The sequence below is a fragment of the Podarcis filfolensis genome (assembly GCF_964270895.1).
Source record: "Podarcis filfolensis genome assembly, chromosome: Z".
Classification (NCBI taxonomy): Eukaryota; Metazoa; Chordata; class Lepidosauria; order Squamata; family Lacertidae; genus Podarcis; species Podarcis filfolensis.
In genome coordinates, this window is record NC_139617.1 from 35,089,603 (window position 1) to 35,110,328 (window position 20,726).

The following is a 20,726-nucleotide window of genomic DNA, read 5'->3' on the forward strand; positions in this document are numbered from 1 at the left end:
CTAAAAATCAGATTAAAACACATGTCAACATTCTACATATCTAGGCAGGCTTGTCTAAACCAAAATGTTTTGTAAGAGGTATTGAAAAGAGTATAGCGAAGACACCTGCCTGATGTCAACAGGCAGGGTGTTCCAAAGTTGTGGTGCTGCCATGCTGAAAGATTGATTTCTTACTAATCCAAAAGCTTTCTCTGATGCAGCTTGTCCAGGATTGGGGCAGCACTGTTAAACAAAAAGTGGGATCAGTTGAGAAGTGGGATCTGATGGTCTAGACGGGAGAGATACTTCATTTCTTTAAATTTTTACATTTACTATTTGCAAAAGCCTGGTGGGGTGAGGGGAGACCATGGAAAAAATGCACTCCAGTGTTGTCTGCTTGGCTCAAAATCTTGGCACAACATTTTTGGGGCAGTCTGCTTTGTGGTCTGCCCAGTTTTCAAGCTCTGATATATATGCCAGGCTCATATATTGCTTATGGGATCGAACCTGGGCTTTAGAAGGGCTGTAGCTCAGGGGTGGAGCATCTGTTTGCATCTGTGAAAGGTCCCAGGTTCAATCCCTGGTGTCTTCACATAGGGTTGGGATTGTTCCCTCCCTGAAACCCTGGCAAGTGTGGATAGTATTGAGCTAGATGAACCTATGATCTGACTTGAAATAAGGCAGCTTCCTATTTTTTCAAAATTATGAGAACTGGAATCTTACATACTTCTTAGAGGAAAGGACTTTAGTTCACTGGTAGAGCATCTGCTTTGCATGCAGGGGGCTCCAGGTTCAGTCCCCAGCATCTCCAGGTGCAGCTGGGAATATTCCGTGACTGAAATGCCAGAAGAGCTGCTGCCAGTCAGTGTAGACAAACCTGTGCTGGATTGACCCAATGATCCGACTCAGCATAAGGTAGTTTCCAGTGAATTTGCAGAGCAGCACATCTGACATCAATATGAAACAGAGCCTTCGGTATTATTGGCTCACTCCTGTGGAATGCTCTTCCAACAGAGAGATTCAAGCAGACGCCTTCTATATTAACCTTCAAACGTTCACTGAAAACTTTCCTTATGCAGATAATTACAGGAAAACATTTTCCTATAATAGTTAGCTGGCAATCTGTTTTAATTTGTGGTTAGCTTTTATTATATTACAGTTGCTTGAAACCTCCCTGATGTTGCTGTTGCTTTTATTAAATTGCAACATGCAAATATTATTTTTTTTAACAAAAGAATATTTATTTATTTATTTTATTTACTGATAAATATGTTTATATACTGCTAAGTCAGTATATTGATTGCCTGTATGATAAAAATATAAATATGTAGGAAAGCTTTTAGGAATAACTTGAGAGACTGCCTTATCCCTTATGCACCCCATATATTCTTGTGGTCTGCAAGTTCCAAAGCTCTCGGAAGACGTCTCTGCAGTAACTCTGAGCATGGCCTTTAGTGTGGCTGCTCCTGTTCTGTGAAACGGCATTTCTGTCAAGAAACAACATCGGCCCACTATCTGCACTTCCTGGAAACATTTTTGTTCTGGCAGGCTTTCACAGTTGGACAAAGGGGTCTTTTACCATGCATGTTCACTTCTTAGGGTTTTAGTCTTAAAAAAAAAAGTGTTCATCATTTCTGAGTTGTTAACTTTTTTATTATCTTAAACATAAATCGCCTTGATATGGTGGTTTGGAAGGTGATAAATAAATTAATTATGATAATATGTTTTAATTAGATGATTTAATTTAGAGATTTAATTTGATGATTTTAATGTATTGATTCCTTTAACCTTTCATATTGTAATCTTTTCTAACCTTTTGATGATGTTTATTATTATTATTATTATTATTACTATTACTATTACTATATTTTGATGCAAATATATATTTTGGTTTAAGTTATTTTTAATATTGTATTAGTGCATATATTTTATCTGTGGTTGATATGACCATGGCGGTTGAAACAGCAATAATAAACTAGTAACTGTATAACTGTATAAATATGTACCATGTAAATGAATAAACATGCAATTTTTGTGTAAATCAGCAGCATAATAACAACAACATGGAGTTGTGGTGACTCTCTCTTCTCTCTGCTTTTGCTCCCAGCTCTACGTGTCTTCGGAGAGCCGCTTCAACACTTTGGCTGAGCTGGTCCACCATCACTCGACCGTGGCAGATGGGCTGATCACCACTCTGCACTACCCGGCCCCCAAGCGCAACAAGCCCACAATCTATGGTGTGTCCCCCAACTACGACAAGTGGGAGATTGAACGGACGGACATCACCATGAAGCACAAACTTGGAGGGGGCCAGTATGGCGAGGTATACGAAGGCGTCTGGAAGAAGTATAACCTCACAGTGGCGGTGAAGACCTTAAAGGTAGGTACTGAAACCTTTTCTTCTCTTCTCCCTGTGGGAATGCAATGCAACTGAATGTTGGAAGATTCAGGACAAATAAAAGAAAGGACTTCACACAGCAGCGCACAGTTAAACTATGGAACTCGCTCCCACATGAAACAGTGAAGGCCACCAACCTGGATGGATTTAAAAGATGATTAGACAAATTGGTGGAGGAGAGGGCTATGAGTGGCTAATCACCCTGATTGCTATGTTCCACCTCCACTGTCAGAAGGTTTGCACCTTCACTGTACTCTCTTGGTGGAAGAAACATTTTTGTTTAGACAGAGCCCTGATATGTAGAATGTTGACCTGTGTTTTATCTTCATATTTATTTTAATTGCTTTCAAGGATTTAAAATAGTTTCTACACTCTACCTCCACTGTCAGAGGCAGCAGTGTTCCTGGATACCAGTTTCTGGAAATAACAGGAGGGGAGAGTGCTCTTGTGCTCAGATTCTTCCTGCAAGTTTCCTCTGCAGGCATCTGGTTACCCAGTGTGAGAAGATGCTGGGCTAGTTGGGCCTCTTTTTATGTTCTTAGGATTTGCATTTGAACTGCTGAGTTGTTTTCCCACCTCTGATTTGTACCCCTAGAGAAGCAAATTCCTCAAGTCGGCTTTGTGGATTCTTTTTTAAAAGCATATGCAGACAGTGACACCTAGTGTTCTAACCATGCAGATTATAAGACTTTGGGGGCGGGGGGGGGGGGGGGAGAGAAATGTTCCGTTTCTGATTGCTGCAGATATAGCCTCCATTAACAGATACATTGCGCTCCCTGGGCAGGTGTTTTACTTACTTTAAAAAAACAAAAAACGAAACTGTACTTTCATCCAGAAATCTCAGCGTTACCAGGAACAGTATTCTTCAGTCATCAAATGCAACTAGGTAAATAGGAATGTTTTCAAATTCCTCTCAAAAAAGTGAATGACAATGTGCACATCATGGGGAACGCCTTCCACAATCTATTAGTAGCAGTAGCAGCAGCAGTATTTAATGTATATGTATCCTGCCTTTCTCTCAAATTAGGATTCAAAGGAGCTTACAACATTAATAACATATTTATAAAATATGAAACAATAAAAACAAATTAGTAAAAACAGTAAGTAATAATACATCAGAATGTATTGAGAGACAGCAATTAGAATCTAGTTTGCCCAGTGGTCAGCGTTGTCTGCTCCTTAGTTTTCAAAGCTCTGTCTGAACATCTGGTTGGCTGCTGAAAATTGGATGTTGGACTACATGGGCCATTGGTCTGATTCAGCACAAGCTCTTCTTATGTTCTCTGCATCTGATGGAATGGGATCTGTTCTGCAAAGTGCTTCTTATGGTGTAATGAAAATGGTTAGTCTTTGGCTCAGTCTGTGCTATACATCTTAAGCAGTATCAGACCCCTCAGTCATGAAACCACCACCACTACCACTCTGAGCTCCTATGGGGAGCTGGAACCGCAGAACTTAACATCGGGGAGAGTCTGTAAGGAAGGTAGTGATCTCTCAGATATTTGGGGCAGGAGCTGTGTAACACACTTTATATGTTATTATCACTTATATATACATTTTTAGGAACATTTAACCCAAGTATATGTGAGGGGAATAGAGGGTTTCCTAACAACTTCACATAAACTATGCAAAGGAGGAGGTTGCAGCAGATTCTCCAGGTTTAGTATCTTCAGTTCAGATAAATGAAAGGAATCTGAAAACCCACAAGTCCTTTAGACCTGTTGGTCTGCAATGCCAAATGCCCACATATTTCAGCCCTTGACACAGTTCTGGATTGCAGAATTTATTCATGTGAGATATATGCCTCCACCACTATCCCAGTCATGCCATACTGCTTTGTAGCTTTTTTGGGTGGTGGAGGGCAGGCTTGCCATTTCCACGGGTAACTTCCCTCCTCCCGCAAACCACCTCTTCCCGCTCTGGGAAGCTGATTTCTCTTAGATGTTTCAGTTATGCATTCTATCGTAAAATCTCCCTGTTTTTCTGAGTTGAAAGCGGGTATTTTGCCACGCTCCGCCGCCAATTCCTAAACGCCAGATAAATACTTAATGAAGGATGACTGGAAGCTGGGACTAAAATAATATAAAGCGGCTTTTTCTTTCTCTCCCTCTCCCCCTCTCTCTCTGTGCAGGGAGAGCTATCAGAGCACTCAGAGAAACTCTCCCCAAAAAGGTGCAGAGCCTGAAATTATGCATGGCTAAAAACACACTTGAAAGGCGGGCTCCTAATCCACCTTCCTTAAATCCGTCAATCTAGTCTTAGACTGCAGGATTAGGGCTCCTTCTTCAAAGGTGTGGAGAATGCCGGGTGGTGTTTTGTTTTTTGTTTTTTTTAAAAAACACCTCATATCTGTCTTTAGACACCAGCAGGGGGAGACAGGCCCTTAGCAGTCTCTTTGCTGGGAGAACTCTTGAGAGGTATAATTTGTCTTCCAGAAAAGAGTTTCCAAAGCACTTTGGGCATCCCTTCCCTCCGTCCCTCGCCGTGCCTGCCCCCGCAGCAAAGAAGATCGACACCTTAAAATAATAACGGGAAGGAGGCTGCCTTGGTAGTTTCAACGGACGTCGCTCATGATGAATTATTCCTGCTGCAGCCTATTTATTATCCTGCTTCAAAGTGGCTGGAAGCGACTCAGTGCGTCTTGGCAAAGTAGTTCCTACAGAGAGGAAAAACGAGGGCTGGGGGGACCCCGTCCAGTGCTTCGGTAATGTTGAGCTCCATAGGGCCATTAAGTAAGACTTCAATTAGCACATTGCATTTGGCAAGAGAGAAAGAGAGAGATCGAGATCAAGGATATTTGACAACCTGATTTGCCCGGAGCAGAATGGAAGGGAACCTCCTTCTGACAATCCTCAATTTAGAACCTAACTTCTCTGACTTTGCAAAAGTTTCCCCAACTTCTGAGATTGCATTTCAGCCTTTAGGACTTGCCTACAATTGATTGAAACCGCCAGCCTACACCCAGAGATTTGGCTTGGGTTGTTTTTGAATTGATACAGCAACTCTTAGACTTCTTCATCTCTGTGGCCCCATGGTTATGTCAGCCTCAGAAGGGGAGAGTGCTCCTGTGCTCAGACACTGGTTGCTGGGACCTTCTGAATGCAAGGCCTGAGCTTTAAGCCTTTGATATTCCTCTTCTCTTCAAAGTAAAGTAAGATTCCAGTTCTTATGGTTATTAATAGAAGGAATTTAAGGGGGGGATGCCAGAGATTAAACCTGGATCTTCTGCATGCAAGTCGTAGTTATCTTGATTTCAGTAAGGCTTTTGACAAAGTCCTCCCTGATATTCCTGTGAAGAAGCTGATAAAATGTGGGCTGGATGAGATAAATGTTAGGTGGATTTTTAGCTGGTTGACTGACCAAATCCAAAGAGTACTCACTCATGGTTCCTCATCATCCTGGACAAAAGTGGCAAGTGGGGTGTCACAGGGTTCTGTCCTGGGCCCATTGTTGTTCTACCTCTTTATAAATGACTTGGAGGAAGGAATTGAGGGGGTGTTCATCTAATTTGCAGATGACACCAAGCTGGGAGGGGTAGGCAGTGCCACTGAAGAAAGAATCAGGATTCAAGATTACTTTAACTGATTGGAGAAGTGGCTCCAAACTAGAGAAATTAATTTCAGTAGGGACAAATGTCAGCTTCTGGGCTGGCAGGAAGATCCATCAATTTAAGACGGCGGACACCTGGCTTACTAGTAGTACATGTAAAAAGGACCTAGGGGTCTTAGTGGATCACAAGCTTAACATGAGTTAATGGTGTGATGCAGCAGCATAAAAAGCTAATGCTATTTTAGGCTGCATCAAGAGAAGTATCCAGATCAAGGGAAGTAATAGAATAACTTTATTCTGCTTTGGTCAGACCCCTCCTGGAGTAATGTGTCCAGTTCTGGGCGCCACAATTTAAGAAGGATAATGACAAACTAGAACATGTGCAGAGAAGGGCATCCAAGATGATCAAGCATTTGAGGCCAAAGGTTTACAATGTACCGCAGTCTGAGGCCAGAGGTTATTGATATTCTGCAACCTGAAAACATTGAAAACCTCTGGCCTCAGGCTGTGGAACATCAAAAACCTCTGGCCTCAGGTTGCAGAATATTTTGCCCCACAACCATTCCCCTTTTGCAGAGCTTTTGTTGCCTGCATCAAGACAAGCAAATCATCCCAGGCCTCTCCATTGTTTTAGCACACAAGTGCTTGATTTCTTCCCCCCCCCCCCATCCCCCAGGTTTTCTGTGGTCCTACAGATCTGGCCAGGCGCTTGCTCCATTTCCTCTGATAATGTGATGTGATTGAATCCAGCAGCCTGACCCACCTGGGTGCCTCTGGAGGGTCATGTTTGAGACATCCATCCTGCAGCTGACGTTGGCCATGGCCTCTTTCCAGCCCCAGCCTTGTGGGAGGCTGAAGATCAGTCAGCTTGGAATTTTTTCATTCCCAATAGGCTTACAAACAAATTATTGCTACTGTCAGGCTTCCCCTGATATTTCATGCATGCTGTGGTCTTCCTGGAAGAGGAGGAAAATGAGGTGTACATCAAGGAGCTAAGACAGAGATTCTGGAAGAGGTTTTTCATTGCATCATAGAAGCAGAGGCAGTGTGGTGTAGTGGTTAGCATCTTTGACTAGGACCTGGGAGAGACCAGGGTTCAAATCCCCACTTGGCCATGAAACTCACTGAGTGACCCTGGGCCAGTCACTTCTCTCACCCTAGCCCTCCTCACAGGGTTGTTGCGGGGATTAAGCAAGGAGGGGGAGAACCATGTTCACCAGCATAAATGAAACAAACCAACCAACCAACCAACCAACCAGGAAGTCAGAATTCCACAGCAAAGGGTGAAAGGGAATAAGGATGGAGGAGAAACTCAATTCAGTTTGCATTTTAATTTGCACTTTCTGGAACCATGAACAAAACCAGGTGCAAGGTTTTTTTCCTGAATTTGCACTTCTCTGAAATTTTCAGTGTGGTTCTCCAGAAAGGTAATGTTTACAAAATGTTTACAAAAATGTGTATATTTGGGCAAAGTGTGCCTAACAATGTATACATGAGTGAAAATAGCATTTAAAACTTAATATATGACTCGGGTCCCAAATATCTGAGATATTGCCTCCTTTCTTACAGATCCTCATGAGTGTTAAGATCAGTGGGGGGAGGGGCTTTTTGTAGTTTCACCTCCCTCAGAAATTTGGGGGAGGGTGGCAGCCCAGGGGAGGACATTCCCTTGTAATAGCCCCTAAGTTGTGGAATTTCCTCCCCATAGTGGTGCATCTAGCACCTCCATTATACAGCTTTCCGAAGCACCTATTTACCCTGACTTTTTGACACCTGAGATGTGTGTTTTCAGGGCCCACCCCATTCCTGTGGTTGTAATCTGTTTTAAGTGTTCTGAATTATAAATTGTTGGGACCTGCTAGTGAGGCACAGGTAATAATAATAATAATAATAATAATAATAATAATAATAATAATACAGTGGTACCTCAGGTTAAGAACTTAATTCGTTCTGGAGGTCTGTTCTTAATCTGAAACTGTTCTTAACCTGAGGTACCACTTTAGCTAATGGGGCCTCCTGCTGCCACTGTGCCACCACTGCATGATTTCTGTTCTCATCCTGAAGCAAAGTTCTTAACCCGAGGTACTATTTCTGGGTTAGTGGAGTCTGTAACCTGAAGCGTCTGTAACCCGAGGTACCACTGTAATAATAATACATAAATATAATAATCCAGCCATGAAAAAAACCCCACCCGTCTCTCCATCTTCCATCAAAGCAAGCAAAAGGCATCATTGCAACAGCAACAACAAATCTTTATTACAGTCGTACACCAGCATAAGGAGGGAGGGATATACCGTACTTTTCTGTGTATAAGACAATTTTTTAAATTCTAAAATAATGTTCAAAATCTGGGTTTGTCTTATACACGGATAGTATCTCCCCCCATTTTCTTAAATCAGAGTCCCCCCCAAATAGGGGGCGTCTTATACATGGGGGTGTCTTATAGATGGAAAAATACGGTAATCATTTAAAATCTTTAATTTTTTTAAAAAAAACTAAAAGGAGTTAAGACAGAAAGTATATATAAAAGTCTATAAGGATCCAGAAGAAGCTAAGAGAGTCTAAAAGAAGGATTAAGAACATTAGACAGGAGTGGAAGAGCGTAAAAAGTTAGTATATACAGTGGTATCTCTGGTTACATAATTCATTCTGGAGGTCTGTTCTTAACCTGAAACTGTTCTTAACCTGAAGCACCACTTTAGCTAATGGGGCCTCCCGCTGCTGCCGTGCCGCCGGAGCACAATTTCTGTTCTCATCCTGAAGCAAAGTTCTTAACCTGAGGTAATATTTATGGGTTAGCAGAGTCTGTAACCTGAAGCTTATGTAACCTGAAGCGTAAGTAACCCGAGGTACCCCTGTATAAGACTATAGCTATCAGTCTATAGAGCACTCTAATATGAGTGCTCATTATATCTAGTTTGTGGCACTAGTAATCATCCGACGAATTTTGAGCACTCCTGTGCAGAATCTGGCAACGTATGTTGTAGCAGGGTTGGTATCTGAAAGCAGCAGGGAAGTATAAAATTGTCCTGTGTGCCCTGGGTACTTATGCAGTAATGGTAAGATGAGGCTAGTACGAATGTCTCTATAGTAAAGACTCTGGAGAAGCACATGCTTCTATTTGTTTCTATTTGTCCAGAGTCACAGGGGCATTGTCTCTAGGCATCATTGCAATTCAAGAGCATATTCTGGACAAGCAGAAGCACTTAGGGAAGGACTAGGAGGGATGTGGCCTGGGAAGAGTCCTAAGGGCCAGACAGAGAAGGCTGGAGGGCCACATTCCTCAAGTTCCCCATTCCTTGTAAGCTGTTGCAACCCACTGTGAGACCAGCTGGTAATGACAACGAGGATGGTAATAGGGAAAAAAATGCTTGCAAAATGCTAATATTTGACTCTAAAATGCCATGGAAATGTGGAGAGCTGAACTTAAAACTAAGGGGTGAGGTGAGTGAATCCAGGAGAAAGAAAAATTGATAGATTTGCCCAGCTCTAGAAGAGAAGCTGCATTGTAGGGCTCATGAGAGCTGGACTCTGTTCTGTGGGTTCTCCATCGGTAGCCTCATGCAGATTCCTTTCACACCCTCTCTCTATAAGAAAATAAATGGCTTATTAAGTAAACAGAATGTAGAAGGACAGGAAATCACAGCATGGGGTAACTCTGTCTCTTGACCACCACTCCCAGGCTCAAAGGCTATAAAGCCAACCTGGATTGTGAACCTTTATTTAGCATGCCTAGCCAACATGTCTCCAGAGTTCTGAAGAAGATTCTTGAGGACAAGAAACTTGTTTAGAAGTTAAGATTCTTCACAGCCAGCACTAACCACTAGGTTTCTCGGCTGTGTGATTTATAGCCAGACTTATTTTTTTACCCTTCGCCTTACCGTTCAGACATCATCCTTGCTTACTTTTTATTAGCCCGGTTTCTGTTGGCTAGGGAGAGGAAGTCACCTGCCAGCTGCCAGTCAAACTAATTGGAAGCAAATACATGGATGGGGTGAAAATGCCGAACAGCAAAATGAGCACTGAGCCAGATTTTAAGAACATAAGACGGGCCTGCCAGCTGAATCGTTCCAAAGGCTCATCTAGTACAGCATACTGTCCTCACAGTGGTCAACCAGATACCTCGAACAGAAGCCTGTAACCGGGACCTGAGTGCAGTGGTAGCACTCTCCCCACTTGTGATTCCTAGCAGCTGGGAACAGGAACATCTTTAGTCCTCAGGGCTGGCCAGATACATTCAAGCACCTCTAGCAGAAAAACTCTCACACCAAATTAGAGTTGGTACAGTGTGGTGATTAGAGTACCAGACTAGGACTTGGGAGACCAGGGTTCAAATCACCCACTTGGCCATGAATCACACTGGGTGTGACCTTGGGCCAGTCACTGTCTCTCAGCCTAACTTTCCTCACGTGGTCGTGGGGATTAAATGGGGGGGGGGACGGGGACTACTATGTACACCACCCTGAGCTCTTTGGGGAAGAAGGTGAGGTATAAATGCAGGGATGTACCAAAAAATTTCTTGAAGCTACCAGCATGAGTTTGACCAAACTGCGGGAGGCAGTGGAAGACAGGAGTGCCTGGCGTGCTCTGGTCCGTGGGGTCACGAAGAGTCGGACACGACTAAACAACTAAACAACAACAAATAAAAAATTAATCTGTGCAAGCCCCATTGAAAAAAGTGGAGGCCACAATCTAGTGTAGCTCTCATTCATTTTACTAGCCCCTGTGCAGGAGAAATTCCAGCAAGCAGGTGGCATTGGGCTGGATCTCCCCTTTTCCTAGCATCTGAAATCCCAAGGTTTCTTCTCCGTTTCACAGTGGTGCTGCCTCTGTGCCATTTTCCCACCTCCCAGTATCCCCTTCTGCCATTTTCTGCCTTATCCCCCATCAATGTTTTGTTTTCCTGCCCAGAAAGAAAGAAGCCCAGGGACAGAGAACAGCATTGTCTGTAAAGGCACAGCCTCCTCCCAGCCGTGCTTTGTAAATGACCTTCTGGCCACCCAAGCTTCTGTTTATCTTGGACTCTACGCCCCGCTGAGCAGGAACCGTACCTTCCTCACTCCAGAGTGAGGCCAAGCCGAGATGGCTTTCTGCTAATAACATCATAATGCAATTTTAACTGTGGCAGTGGAAGACACTGCGGGGAAAAAGAGAGAGGCAGTGGCTTTTAAAATGCAAAACTTTCTCTCCATGGTTCGGGTTCCATTGCAAACTCTGAGGGGGGCAGAATTCTGTGGCAGAAGCTCTTCTAGACTTGTATAGTTGGAATCGGACCCCTTCAATGCAGGAATCACAGCTAAAGAATTCTGCTTGTGCTGTTAGCCACAGTTTCCAGAGAGGCAATGTGCCACTGAGTTTTAGTGGCTGGAGACAAGCAATTGGGGAGCGAATCGGATACTGGACTAGATGGAATTTTGGTTGAAGCCAATGAGGCCCCTCTTAATACTTTTTAAAGCATCTCCAGATCAGGAAGGCAGTGTATGTAGTTCTCCACATTTAATCTCCACAACAGCCCTGTGTGGTTGGGAGATGATGACTGGCGAATGGTCATCCAGAGAACTTCATGGTCGAGTGGGAGATTGAAATCCTGGTTTTCCAATTCCTAGTCTTACACTCTAACCACTACACCACACTGGGTTTTCCTCATTTTGTATTTGTAGATTATATGTGACAGGAACAGTGAACTTGTTGACCCCTCCCCCCATGTCACCCTTTCAACTCCCATGAGGTTCAGTAACCATCATGGTTAGGGATGATGGGAGTTGAAGTCCACTGATGTCTGGAAGGATGGTTGGAACAGGAGTCCAGTGACATCTGGAGGGATGATGGGAGTTGGAATCTAGAGAACCAGAGATTTCTCCACTCTGGTATATGCTTCTGAACTTTTTTAGCTACTGATACATCTTCCCTCTGCGAATATTGACTACCTAATCAAGCCTTAAGTGTCATGTCTCACACAAGATGCAGGAAGCAAGGAGGGAAAAGATTATTAATGTAGGGACGGCAGCAGTTTATGGAATTTATCTGTGTTATGCATAATTCCATGGAAAGAGAACAAGGAAGGGGATCCTTTTTCCTCCATGATATTAAAACTTGGGGTCACCTGGGGAAGTTGTTTGTCAGTAGATCTGGACAGGCAAAAGTGTGTCTTTTTATATAATACTTCATTAACTCATCAAGGTGTGCTGATGGAAACTAGTTTTGATGGCTTTGAACACTGACTAAACAAATTCATTGGGGAGGTCTGTTGGCAGCTTAATAGGTTAACAGACCCTCCACATTCAGGTGTGGCCTGAAGCAAGTCCTGAGGGCCCCATAGAGAGGCCTGGGGGCCCTCTGGACTTGCGGTTCCCCACACGGGATCAGCCAGGAGCCCACAGATTGATTCTTGACTTACTCCAAATTCCAGTTAACCCAGCCACCACTACCCCTGGCTCAGCATGTAAATTAGCCCCTCTGATATTTCAGAGGAAGGTGACGGTTTCTGAAGTTGCATCGATTTCCACATTGCTCAGCCATTCTCTGGATGGTACCTGCGTGGCCTTTTCAAAACAAATAAAGAGAGAGTTTAATCTGGATATAGGGAATAAAATTGTCTCCTGGAACTGCAGTAACCCAACACCAGCAAAATATAAAATAAAAGAGCTTCAAGCAAAATATAGGGTGGTATCAATGCACTTGTTCCATTAGCAAAGATTTGCGCTCACACAATGGAACTCCTCCCCCCTTGTCCACCCCGTGCATGCCCTGCACCCTCCCCAAACTGCTCCTGAGGATTGGAGAAACCCCCAGATTTAAGGGGCAGTTGTGAGGAAGAGAGAGATGGAAAGTACAGTGTCCCAGTGCATGCTGGTCAGTAATCATACAGTCCAAAGTTGGAGTTAACTCTTTATTAGCAAAAACATGATCTCCACAGACATTGCGGAGTGTCAAGCCTAATGAGCGCAGTGGCTAATTTCTGGTGGATCTTATTCCATGGAATCAGTTGCTGAGACTGAAGGTCCCCACCTCCCCACAGCTATCTATGTCTCCTTCTCTCCAGGGCTATTTCCAAGCAATCAGATACTGCGCCTGCATACAGCCAATCTCTCCTCTCTTTTCATACCTCTCCTTGTTCTGGAAGATTGGGGGGGAGGTGCGCGTGTCACAGCAGGAGGGGGAGACACCCATGACTTTTCACCAGCCTGACTCATCTCTGCACTCGCCAGATTCAGCTTCTGATTCTTAACTTCTCTCTGCCACAAACACTCCCAGCTCACTAAGCCCGGTTACCTCTTCAGATTACGACACCTCTTCTTTGCAGGATTCTCCCTCTGACCACTCCCTGGGCTCTAAGCCTTCTTTCCTTGGGGGTTCCCCAGCTGGTTCCTCCCACCATTCCTCTGTGTCCAACCAGACCATGACATAGAGTTGTGCAAAAGTAAATCCATGCACAGACAAGGATTGGAAAGAGCCCATTGCTGCACTGAGGGGCAGGCCTGAGGCCAGAGGTTTTTGATGTTCTGCAGCCTGAGGCCAGAGGTTATCAATATTATGTAACATAAGGCCAGAGGTTATCAATGCCCCACAGCCTGAGACCAGAGGTTATCGATTTTCTGCAACCTAAGGCTAGAGGTTATCAATATTCCGCAGCCTGAGACCGGAGGTTATTATTGTTCATGCAACTGTAATTTCCAGTGATTCCATTATCTAGACCATGTGCTGAAATCATTCTCTCTCTCCCTGTGCTCCCCTTACCTCTTTTCCTGCAGGAGGACACTATGGAGGTAGAAGAATTCTTGAAAGAAGCAGCGGTAATGAAGGAGATCAAGCATCCAAACTTGGTGCAATTACTGGGTAAGTGTCAGAAATACCAAGCAGGGCGACTCAAACCAAAGCCTTACGCAGCAATACAGGACATTAAGGAGAAGATAAACCACTTAGCCACACCAAGGCTTCACAGAGAGACATTTCAATTCACTGGCAGGAGCTGGCAATTAATTTTAAAAGTTGAACTGAGTTAGGTTTGTGCGTCAGTGTGTGTTTAAATCTTCATACTTGTATTTAATATATAAAAGGCCAGAAAGCTTAGACATCTTTAACCAGCTTCTGGAGGAAACTTTGTCTTCTCTTACCATAGAAAGTTGTTTTATTTCAAGTCAGAGCTTTGAACCATCTAACTCAGTATTGTCCACACTGACTTGCAGCATCTCTCCAGGATTTCAGGTAGGGAGACTCTCCCAGCCGTACCTGGAGAAGCTGGGAATTGAACCCTGGGACCTTTTGCATGCAAATCAGATGCTTTATTACTGAGCTGTGGTCCCTTCCTCATAGGAGTGCAGCACTTCTAGCTTAAAAATCATTCATCCTAGTCATAGGAAGCTGCCTTACATAGTCAGACCTTTGGTCCATATAGTTAAGTATTGTCTACAAAGGCTGGCAGCAGCTCATCAGGGTTTCAGACAGTAGGTCTCTCCTAGCCAGTGTGGTGTGGTAGTTAGTGTTAGTCCAGGAGCACAGAGACTAGTATTCATATTGCCACACAGCCATGAAGCTCACTGGGTAACTGTAGGGCTAGTCACTGCTTCTCAGCCTAACCCACCTTGCAGGTTTGTTGTGGGCATTAAATGAAAGGGTGCGGGGGAAGAATCATAAACACCACCTTGAGCTCCTTTCAGAAAATTAAGGGTTCCCTAGGAAAAGGGATTGATTGTTAAACCACACTGAGAACTGTAGTTTTGGAAGGCCAATAGGTGTCTCAGCACCCTTAACAAGCCACAATTCTTTGTGGGAGAGGTTTGCAGTGGTATCATAGTGCTTTAAATGCATGGTGTGAAGGTGGCCTAAGAATGGATACAACCCAGAATTAATACTGCAAATCATAAATTATGTTTTTCTTTCTTTAGCAGGATTTTTTTTTAAATCTAATTTGTTCATTTTTAAATGTTTCATAGGCGTATGCACACGGGAGCCTCCGTTTTACATCATCACCGAGTTCATGACATATGGAAACCTCTTGGATTACCTGCGGGACTGCAACAGGCAGGAGGTGAATGCTGTTGTGCTCCTCTACATGGCCACCCAGATCTCCTCTGCTATGGAGTACCTAGAGAAGAAGAATTTCATCCACAGGTAGGAAAACTTTGTGCTGCTATACAGAATAATGCTATGATTTGCTTGCTCGTTTGTTTCCTGTTGAAAGAGCCCAGGGCTGCAAATGGATCCACAATTTAAAAAGAAAAACATTATAGAGCAGTTAAAACATACTTTAAAAAATGGTGGCAGTGACAGCCACTAACTTGGATTTCTTTAAAAGAGTGATTAGACAGATTCATGATGGATAAATAAGGCTATCAAACAGCTCCACTGTAAAAGGCTCTTGTTTGCTGGGAAGTACAAGTAGGCAGAGTTTGGTAGCGCTCAGGCTGTGCTTGTTAGTTTCCCACTGGGGCATCTGGTTGGCGACTGAAGACAGGGTTGTACTATGTGAGCCTTTGGCCTGATCCAGCAGGACTCTGCTTCTGTTCTTACAGAAGAAAATGGAACCACCTCCCCTTCCACCACTAGCCTGCTACAGAGGCTGTTAATACAATATTTCACAGACAGAGCGATGCAGCTTTACAGTAGCACATTAATGTTGTGTGCTGTGTCTTGGAACACACAGGCACTCCTTGGGGAATCACGTCTTGCTTCTGGATTATTTTTCCTGCCAAGGGTATGTTGCATCCCTGCACAGCTTAGCAGCTGGCAAACCCAAACGTTCAGCTATTTTGGGGGTGGTGATGCTGCACACTCAACCCTGCAACTGTGTATAATGTGAACCTGAGCAAGAGTTCACTTTGCAGCAGAGAAAGTGGGGGAGATTTCAATCCTTCCTGTACCAGCTGTTTCCCTCCACCCTAAAAAAATCCTCTCACAGCTCTTCTCCCCACCCCCAGGAGTGTTACAGATCCACCTTTGCCTGAAACCCTGGGAAGCCACTGCCATTGTAAATGATACTGAGCTAGATGGAGCAATGGTTTGACTTGGTATAAGGAAATTTCATGTGTTCCTATATAAGCCAGCACTTTCTTCGCAACCATGAGCCCTGGAATTCTTAGGGGAAGGACAATAGTTCAGTGGTGGAATTTCTTGCCTTGCAAGCAGAAGGTCCCAGGTTCAATTTCTGTCATCTCCAGATGGGACTTGGAGAGACACCCCTGGCTGAAACCCTGGAGAACATTGGGCAGTCATTGTGGACAATACTCTGCTAGATAAACCCACGGTCTGATTCAGCATGAGACAGCTTCCTGTCTTTTTAGTATAATGGCATTACAGTACTGGACCAAATAGATTCTGAGATGGTGTGTGAGGGTCCAATGCTGTCACAAAAACATGGGATCAGGCCAGTGGCCCATCTAGTCCAGCCTCCTGTTCTCACAGTGGCCATTTGGGAAACCCTCAAGCCCTTTATGGGAAACCCACGAGCAGGACCTGAGTGCAAAAGCTCTCCCACATCCTGTGGTTTCCAGCAGCTGGCATTCAGAAACATTGCTGCCTCCAACTGTGGTGGCAGAGCATACACATCGTGGCTGGCAGCCAATGAAAACCCTCACCTCCTTGCCCCTGTGTGGTCATAACCCCCAGGATGCCCTTGTCCCTTCCATCACTCCTGCCTTTCAGTCTTTCTCAGTCCTGATGTGGTGTACCAGTGTTTCTACCTCCTCTGTGATTTTACAATAAAACCTCATGATGAAACCTTCGTTCCTAATCACCACAGCTCTTTGTGCAAAATGAGCTCTTCCCCATCCTTCCTTCTTTCCTTCCTTCCCCTGAGCCAGTAAATTGCCCATAATGACACCCCTTTTCTCTCCCCACCCCGAACCATCATTCGCGCTTTACAGTTACTGGAGTTCTCAGAAAGTCTCTTTCTCTGTCTGTCTCTCTCTCTCCCCGCCCCCCACCCCCCACCTTTTCAACACACCTTCCATCCTCCTCTCTCCTTGTCATCTTGTGCTTTTTAGTGATTCCTTTCTCCTCCCGCTATTGTCTGGATTGTGTGCCTCTCCCGCTTCTCTCCATTAAGCATCTTTGCCATTCTTGCTGTCTGGAGGATTTTGACCTTTCAGTGTGCTGCAATTATTGCTAGCACTTTACATTCTTTGTCTGGGGAAATGGCCTCTGAGCAATCTAATAGCTGGTGGGTGACTTGATCAACTTTTTGGGGGCATTATCAGTGTCTGTCTTGAAAGGAACTTGGGCTGAGCTTGGTGCCGTGTGGGAGGTCTCTATTTCCTTTCCGGGATGCTTCCTCTGTGACTTAGGAATGTTGACATGCTGGAAACAACCCCAGTCACTGGGCGGGGGGGGGGGGGGCAATCTGCAAATGGGACATTTGTACATCTCTTTCTCCACCCCACAGGGAAACGTACACACCCACACCCACCAGAGTACATTTGAAAATGATTACAGTACTTCCAAACCACTCAGAAAACTTCAATTTGGTGCATGTGTAATCAAAGACTAGAATATATCTTCAGGTGGGAGAGACTCCCATCTAGCTCAATATTACCCATAAGGTAAAGGTAAAGGAAAAGGATCCCTGGACGGTTAACCCAAGCCAAAGGAGACTATAGGGTGTAGTGCTCATCTTTCTTTTCAGGCGGAGGGAGCTGACGTTTGTCCACAGACAGCTTTCCTTTATTGCCTATACTGACTGGCAGCAACTCTCCAGTGTTTCAGGCAGGGAGTCTTTCCCAGCCCTACTTGGAGAAACCACTAGGGTTGAAGCTGAGACCTTCTGCGTGCAAAGCAGATGCTCTGTTTCCAAGGTACAACCTTTCCCCTTTAATTTTTCAGATGTCAATGTACATTATTCCACTTATTTCAACGTGTGATGAGCCAGCCTTGCTATTTTGGGTGTGTTCGTGCATGTATGCTGTTTATTGTAGTAAGTGGATCCATGCCTACCATCATGGCACTACTGTTCCCCACCCCCGACCATCTCAGACACTATTTATTTATTTATTTATTTTATTCATTTATTGCATTTACATCCCCCCTTTTTTCCAGGAGCTCAAGTGGAACCACATGGTTCTCCCTCTCCTTGTTTAATCCCAACAACACTGTTAGAATGAGTGGCTGGCCCAAGGTCACCCAGTGAGCTTCATGGCTGAGTGGGGATTCGAACCTTGGTCTCTCAGATCCTAGTCCAGCACTAACTACTACACCACACTTGGCCTTTATGTCTGTTTTGCATGACTTTCCAGGTTGTGCCTGGATCAGGAGCCCTTTTTGCCTCACCTTTCTGTTGGTTAAGAGAGAGAACTTGAGGAAGTGCACCACTACACTCTGCTGGCTCTCTCTCTCTCTCTCTCTCTCTCTCTCTCTCTCTCTCTCTCTCTCTCTCACACACACACACACACACACACACACACACACACACTTTGAGGTCAACTGCGTTTCATCAGAGTGGTGATCTTTCCTACACAATTAGCATGCCCACCAAAGGTTGCCCACCTGCTTCCCCTGTAACAAGCCTGATGATCCCACACTGAAATGCTGACCGTTTATCCCTAAGACACAAGCTTTTCTTCTGCTGTATCTAAAGGCTCATTCAGGCACCTCCATCTCTGATAATGGCACCACCAGTGTCTCATAGAATTGTAGAATTGGAAGGGACTCAAAGGGCAATCTAGTCCAATCCCTCCTCAGTGCAGGAATCACAGCCAAAGAATTTGGCTGCAGATTATGGGAGTTGTAGTCCAACAACATTTAGAGCTCAAAGTGTTTCCCACCAACCTTATCCAATCACTCCCCACTCCAAACACAAACTCTCCCCCTCCCAACCTAACGCTTACTGTCTCAACTGGTTCAATTTGCTCCATGCTGGCATCCTCATCTCCGGTCCAACCCCTCCTGCAAAGGGAACTTAGCTTCTTCTTTTTTAGAGGAAGAAAAAAATTCAAGTATCACTCTCTGTCTCATTCCTTCTGCACTCTTGGGCACTTTGTTCTGCACTGTCAGTGACCCCAGATCGCAGGAGCAGGCGGGAAAAGTGTCTTGCTTCCCGTTCTCTTCTCTTCTTTGCAAACGGCTCACCCCCGCAGACTCCCAGTCCCTTCAGGGGGGTGCTGTCGCTGTCCTCCTCAATGGATTTCAGATGCATGTTGGTGACCTCACTGAATGACTGGAGTCGGCGGGAAATGACGGTCGCTAATGACAAGGTGCTTTTCTCCCCTTTATGTGCTGTGTTGACGGCATTCTCGCTGACGAGAACAGGACATGTCGGCAACGGTGTGTGACAAATTAATGTGCCCTTTCAGTATGGCGCTCTCTCATTGAACAAGGAGCTCTTCTGTGGCTCTGCCAGTGACTTTGCAAAGTTCACAAGTCACTGGGAAAGTGGTTCATGTATCTTTCACGTAGGGAAAGAGTTGCGCACTTGGATTGATTTCCAATTTAGCGTGGCGTTGGGTGGAAACAATTTCTTCAGCCTCATCGAGCATAAGAAGAGCCGTGCTGGATCAGGCCAATGGCCCATCTAATCCAGCATCCTGTTTTCACAGTAGCCACCCAGATGCCCTAGTGGTAGATCTTCAAGCAGTACCTAAGCACAAGAGCAGCTCTCCCCTCCTGTGGTTTCCAGCAACTGGTATTCAGAACCATTGCTGCCTCTGACTTTGGAGACAGAGTTATTATGGCTAGTAACTCTTGATAGCCTTACCCTCCTCCTCGGATTTGTCTGCTTTAAAGCCATCTAAGTTGGTGGATATAATCCCCTCTTGTGGCACTGAGTTCCACAGTCAAATACATGCTGCACGAAGAATGACTTTCTTTTAAATGTCCTGAATCCACCAACATTCAGCTTCATTGGATGACCATGAGTCCAAGTATTAGGAGAGAGGAAGAATTCCCACCCCATCCACTGTCTCCACGCCACACATAATTTAATAAGCTTCCATCATGTCACCTCTTCCTTGCCTTTTCTCTAAACTAAAAAGCCTCCAACACTGCAACCTTTTTTCATAGAGGAGTCACTCTACCCTTTTGGTCATTCTGGTTCCATTTTCTGAAACTTCCAGCTCTATTTTATACTTTTTGAGGTGAACTCTCTTCCATTGTTTTATGAAGGAGCTAAAAAATTGCATGGAAACAATTCCTCCATTCTCTCTCTTGTGTGTTATGGCTTCTACACCCTCCATTGAGGTTGTTACTTACTCCCCACTCCACAGACTCCTGATGCAGTGGCTCCTAAAACTTTTCAGGCCACCGCCCCCTTGGTTCCACAAATTAATCCCTAGTGCCCAATACTTTACCCTACCCTGTACAAATCATTATTCAGAACAGCAGTTTTCATGACCCACTGAGGAAGATAATAACACAAAAAAGTTCAAAACAGTAATCCTTAACTGCACATTTGTTCAGTTACAACTACTCAGTTTAATTCAACAAAATGAATGCACTTGATTCTGTGAAGCCAGCTTTTCAAAGTCTGATAGTCATTAACACCTCCATTTACACCCTCCTGCTACCCCCTTGCTTCTTAGGGCCCCCAGGTAATCCTGCCCACTTTGAGAACGACTGTTGTAATGTTTGCTTTTTCATCACCAGGTGGATGTGTGTTACCAATAAATTCGGCTCCTTGGCCCAATTAAAATGATTGGTGAAGGGTTGTATCTTAATGGCAGAACATCTGCTTTGTATGCAGAAGGTTCCAGCTTCAACCCTCAGTGGCGTCTCTAGATAGAGCTGGGGATATCCCCCCCTGAACTCCTGGAGAGCATTGACAATACTGAGATAGATGTACCTATAAGCTGATTCAAACCAGCTTCTTGTTTAC

The 20,726-nt window shown here is 44.5% G+C and overlaps 1 protein-coding gene across 2 annotated transcripts in view; it reads left to right on the plus strand.

Annotated features, from left to right (window-relative positions):
• The window catches only part of ABL1 (ABL proto-oncogene 1, non-receptor tyrosine kinase), a 130,128-nt gene that overhangs the window by 92,453 nt on the left and 16,949 nt on the right, over positions 1–20,726 (plus strand). For both annotated transcript variants that reach the window (XM_083596289.1, XM_083596290.1), the window contains exons 4-6: positions 2,087–2,359; positions 13,678–13,762; positions 14,860–15,037. In XM_083596289.1, the coding sequence (XP_083452415.1) occupies positions 2,087–2,359; positions 13,678–13,762; positions 14,860–15,037 (536 nt within the window). The remainder of the gene's footprint in view (positions 1–2,086; positions 2,360–13,677; positions 13,763–14,859; positions 15,038–20,726) is intronic.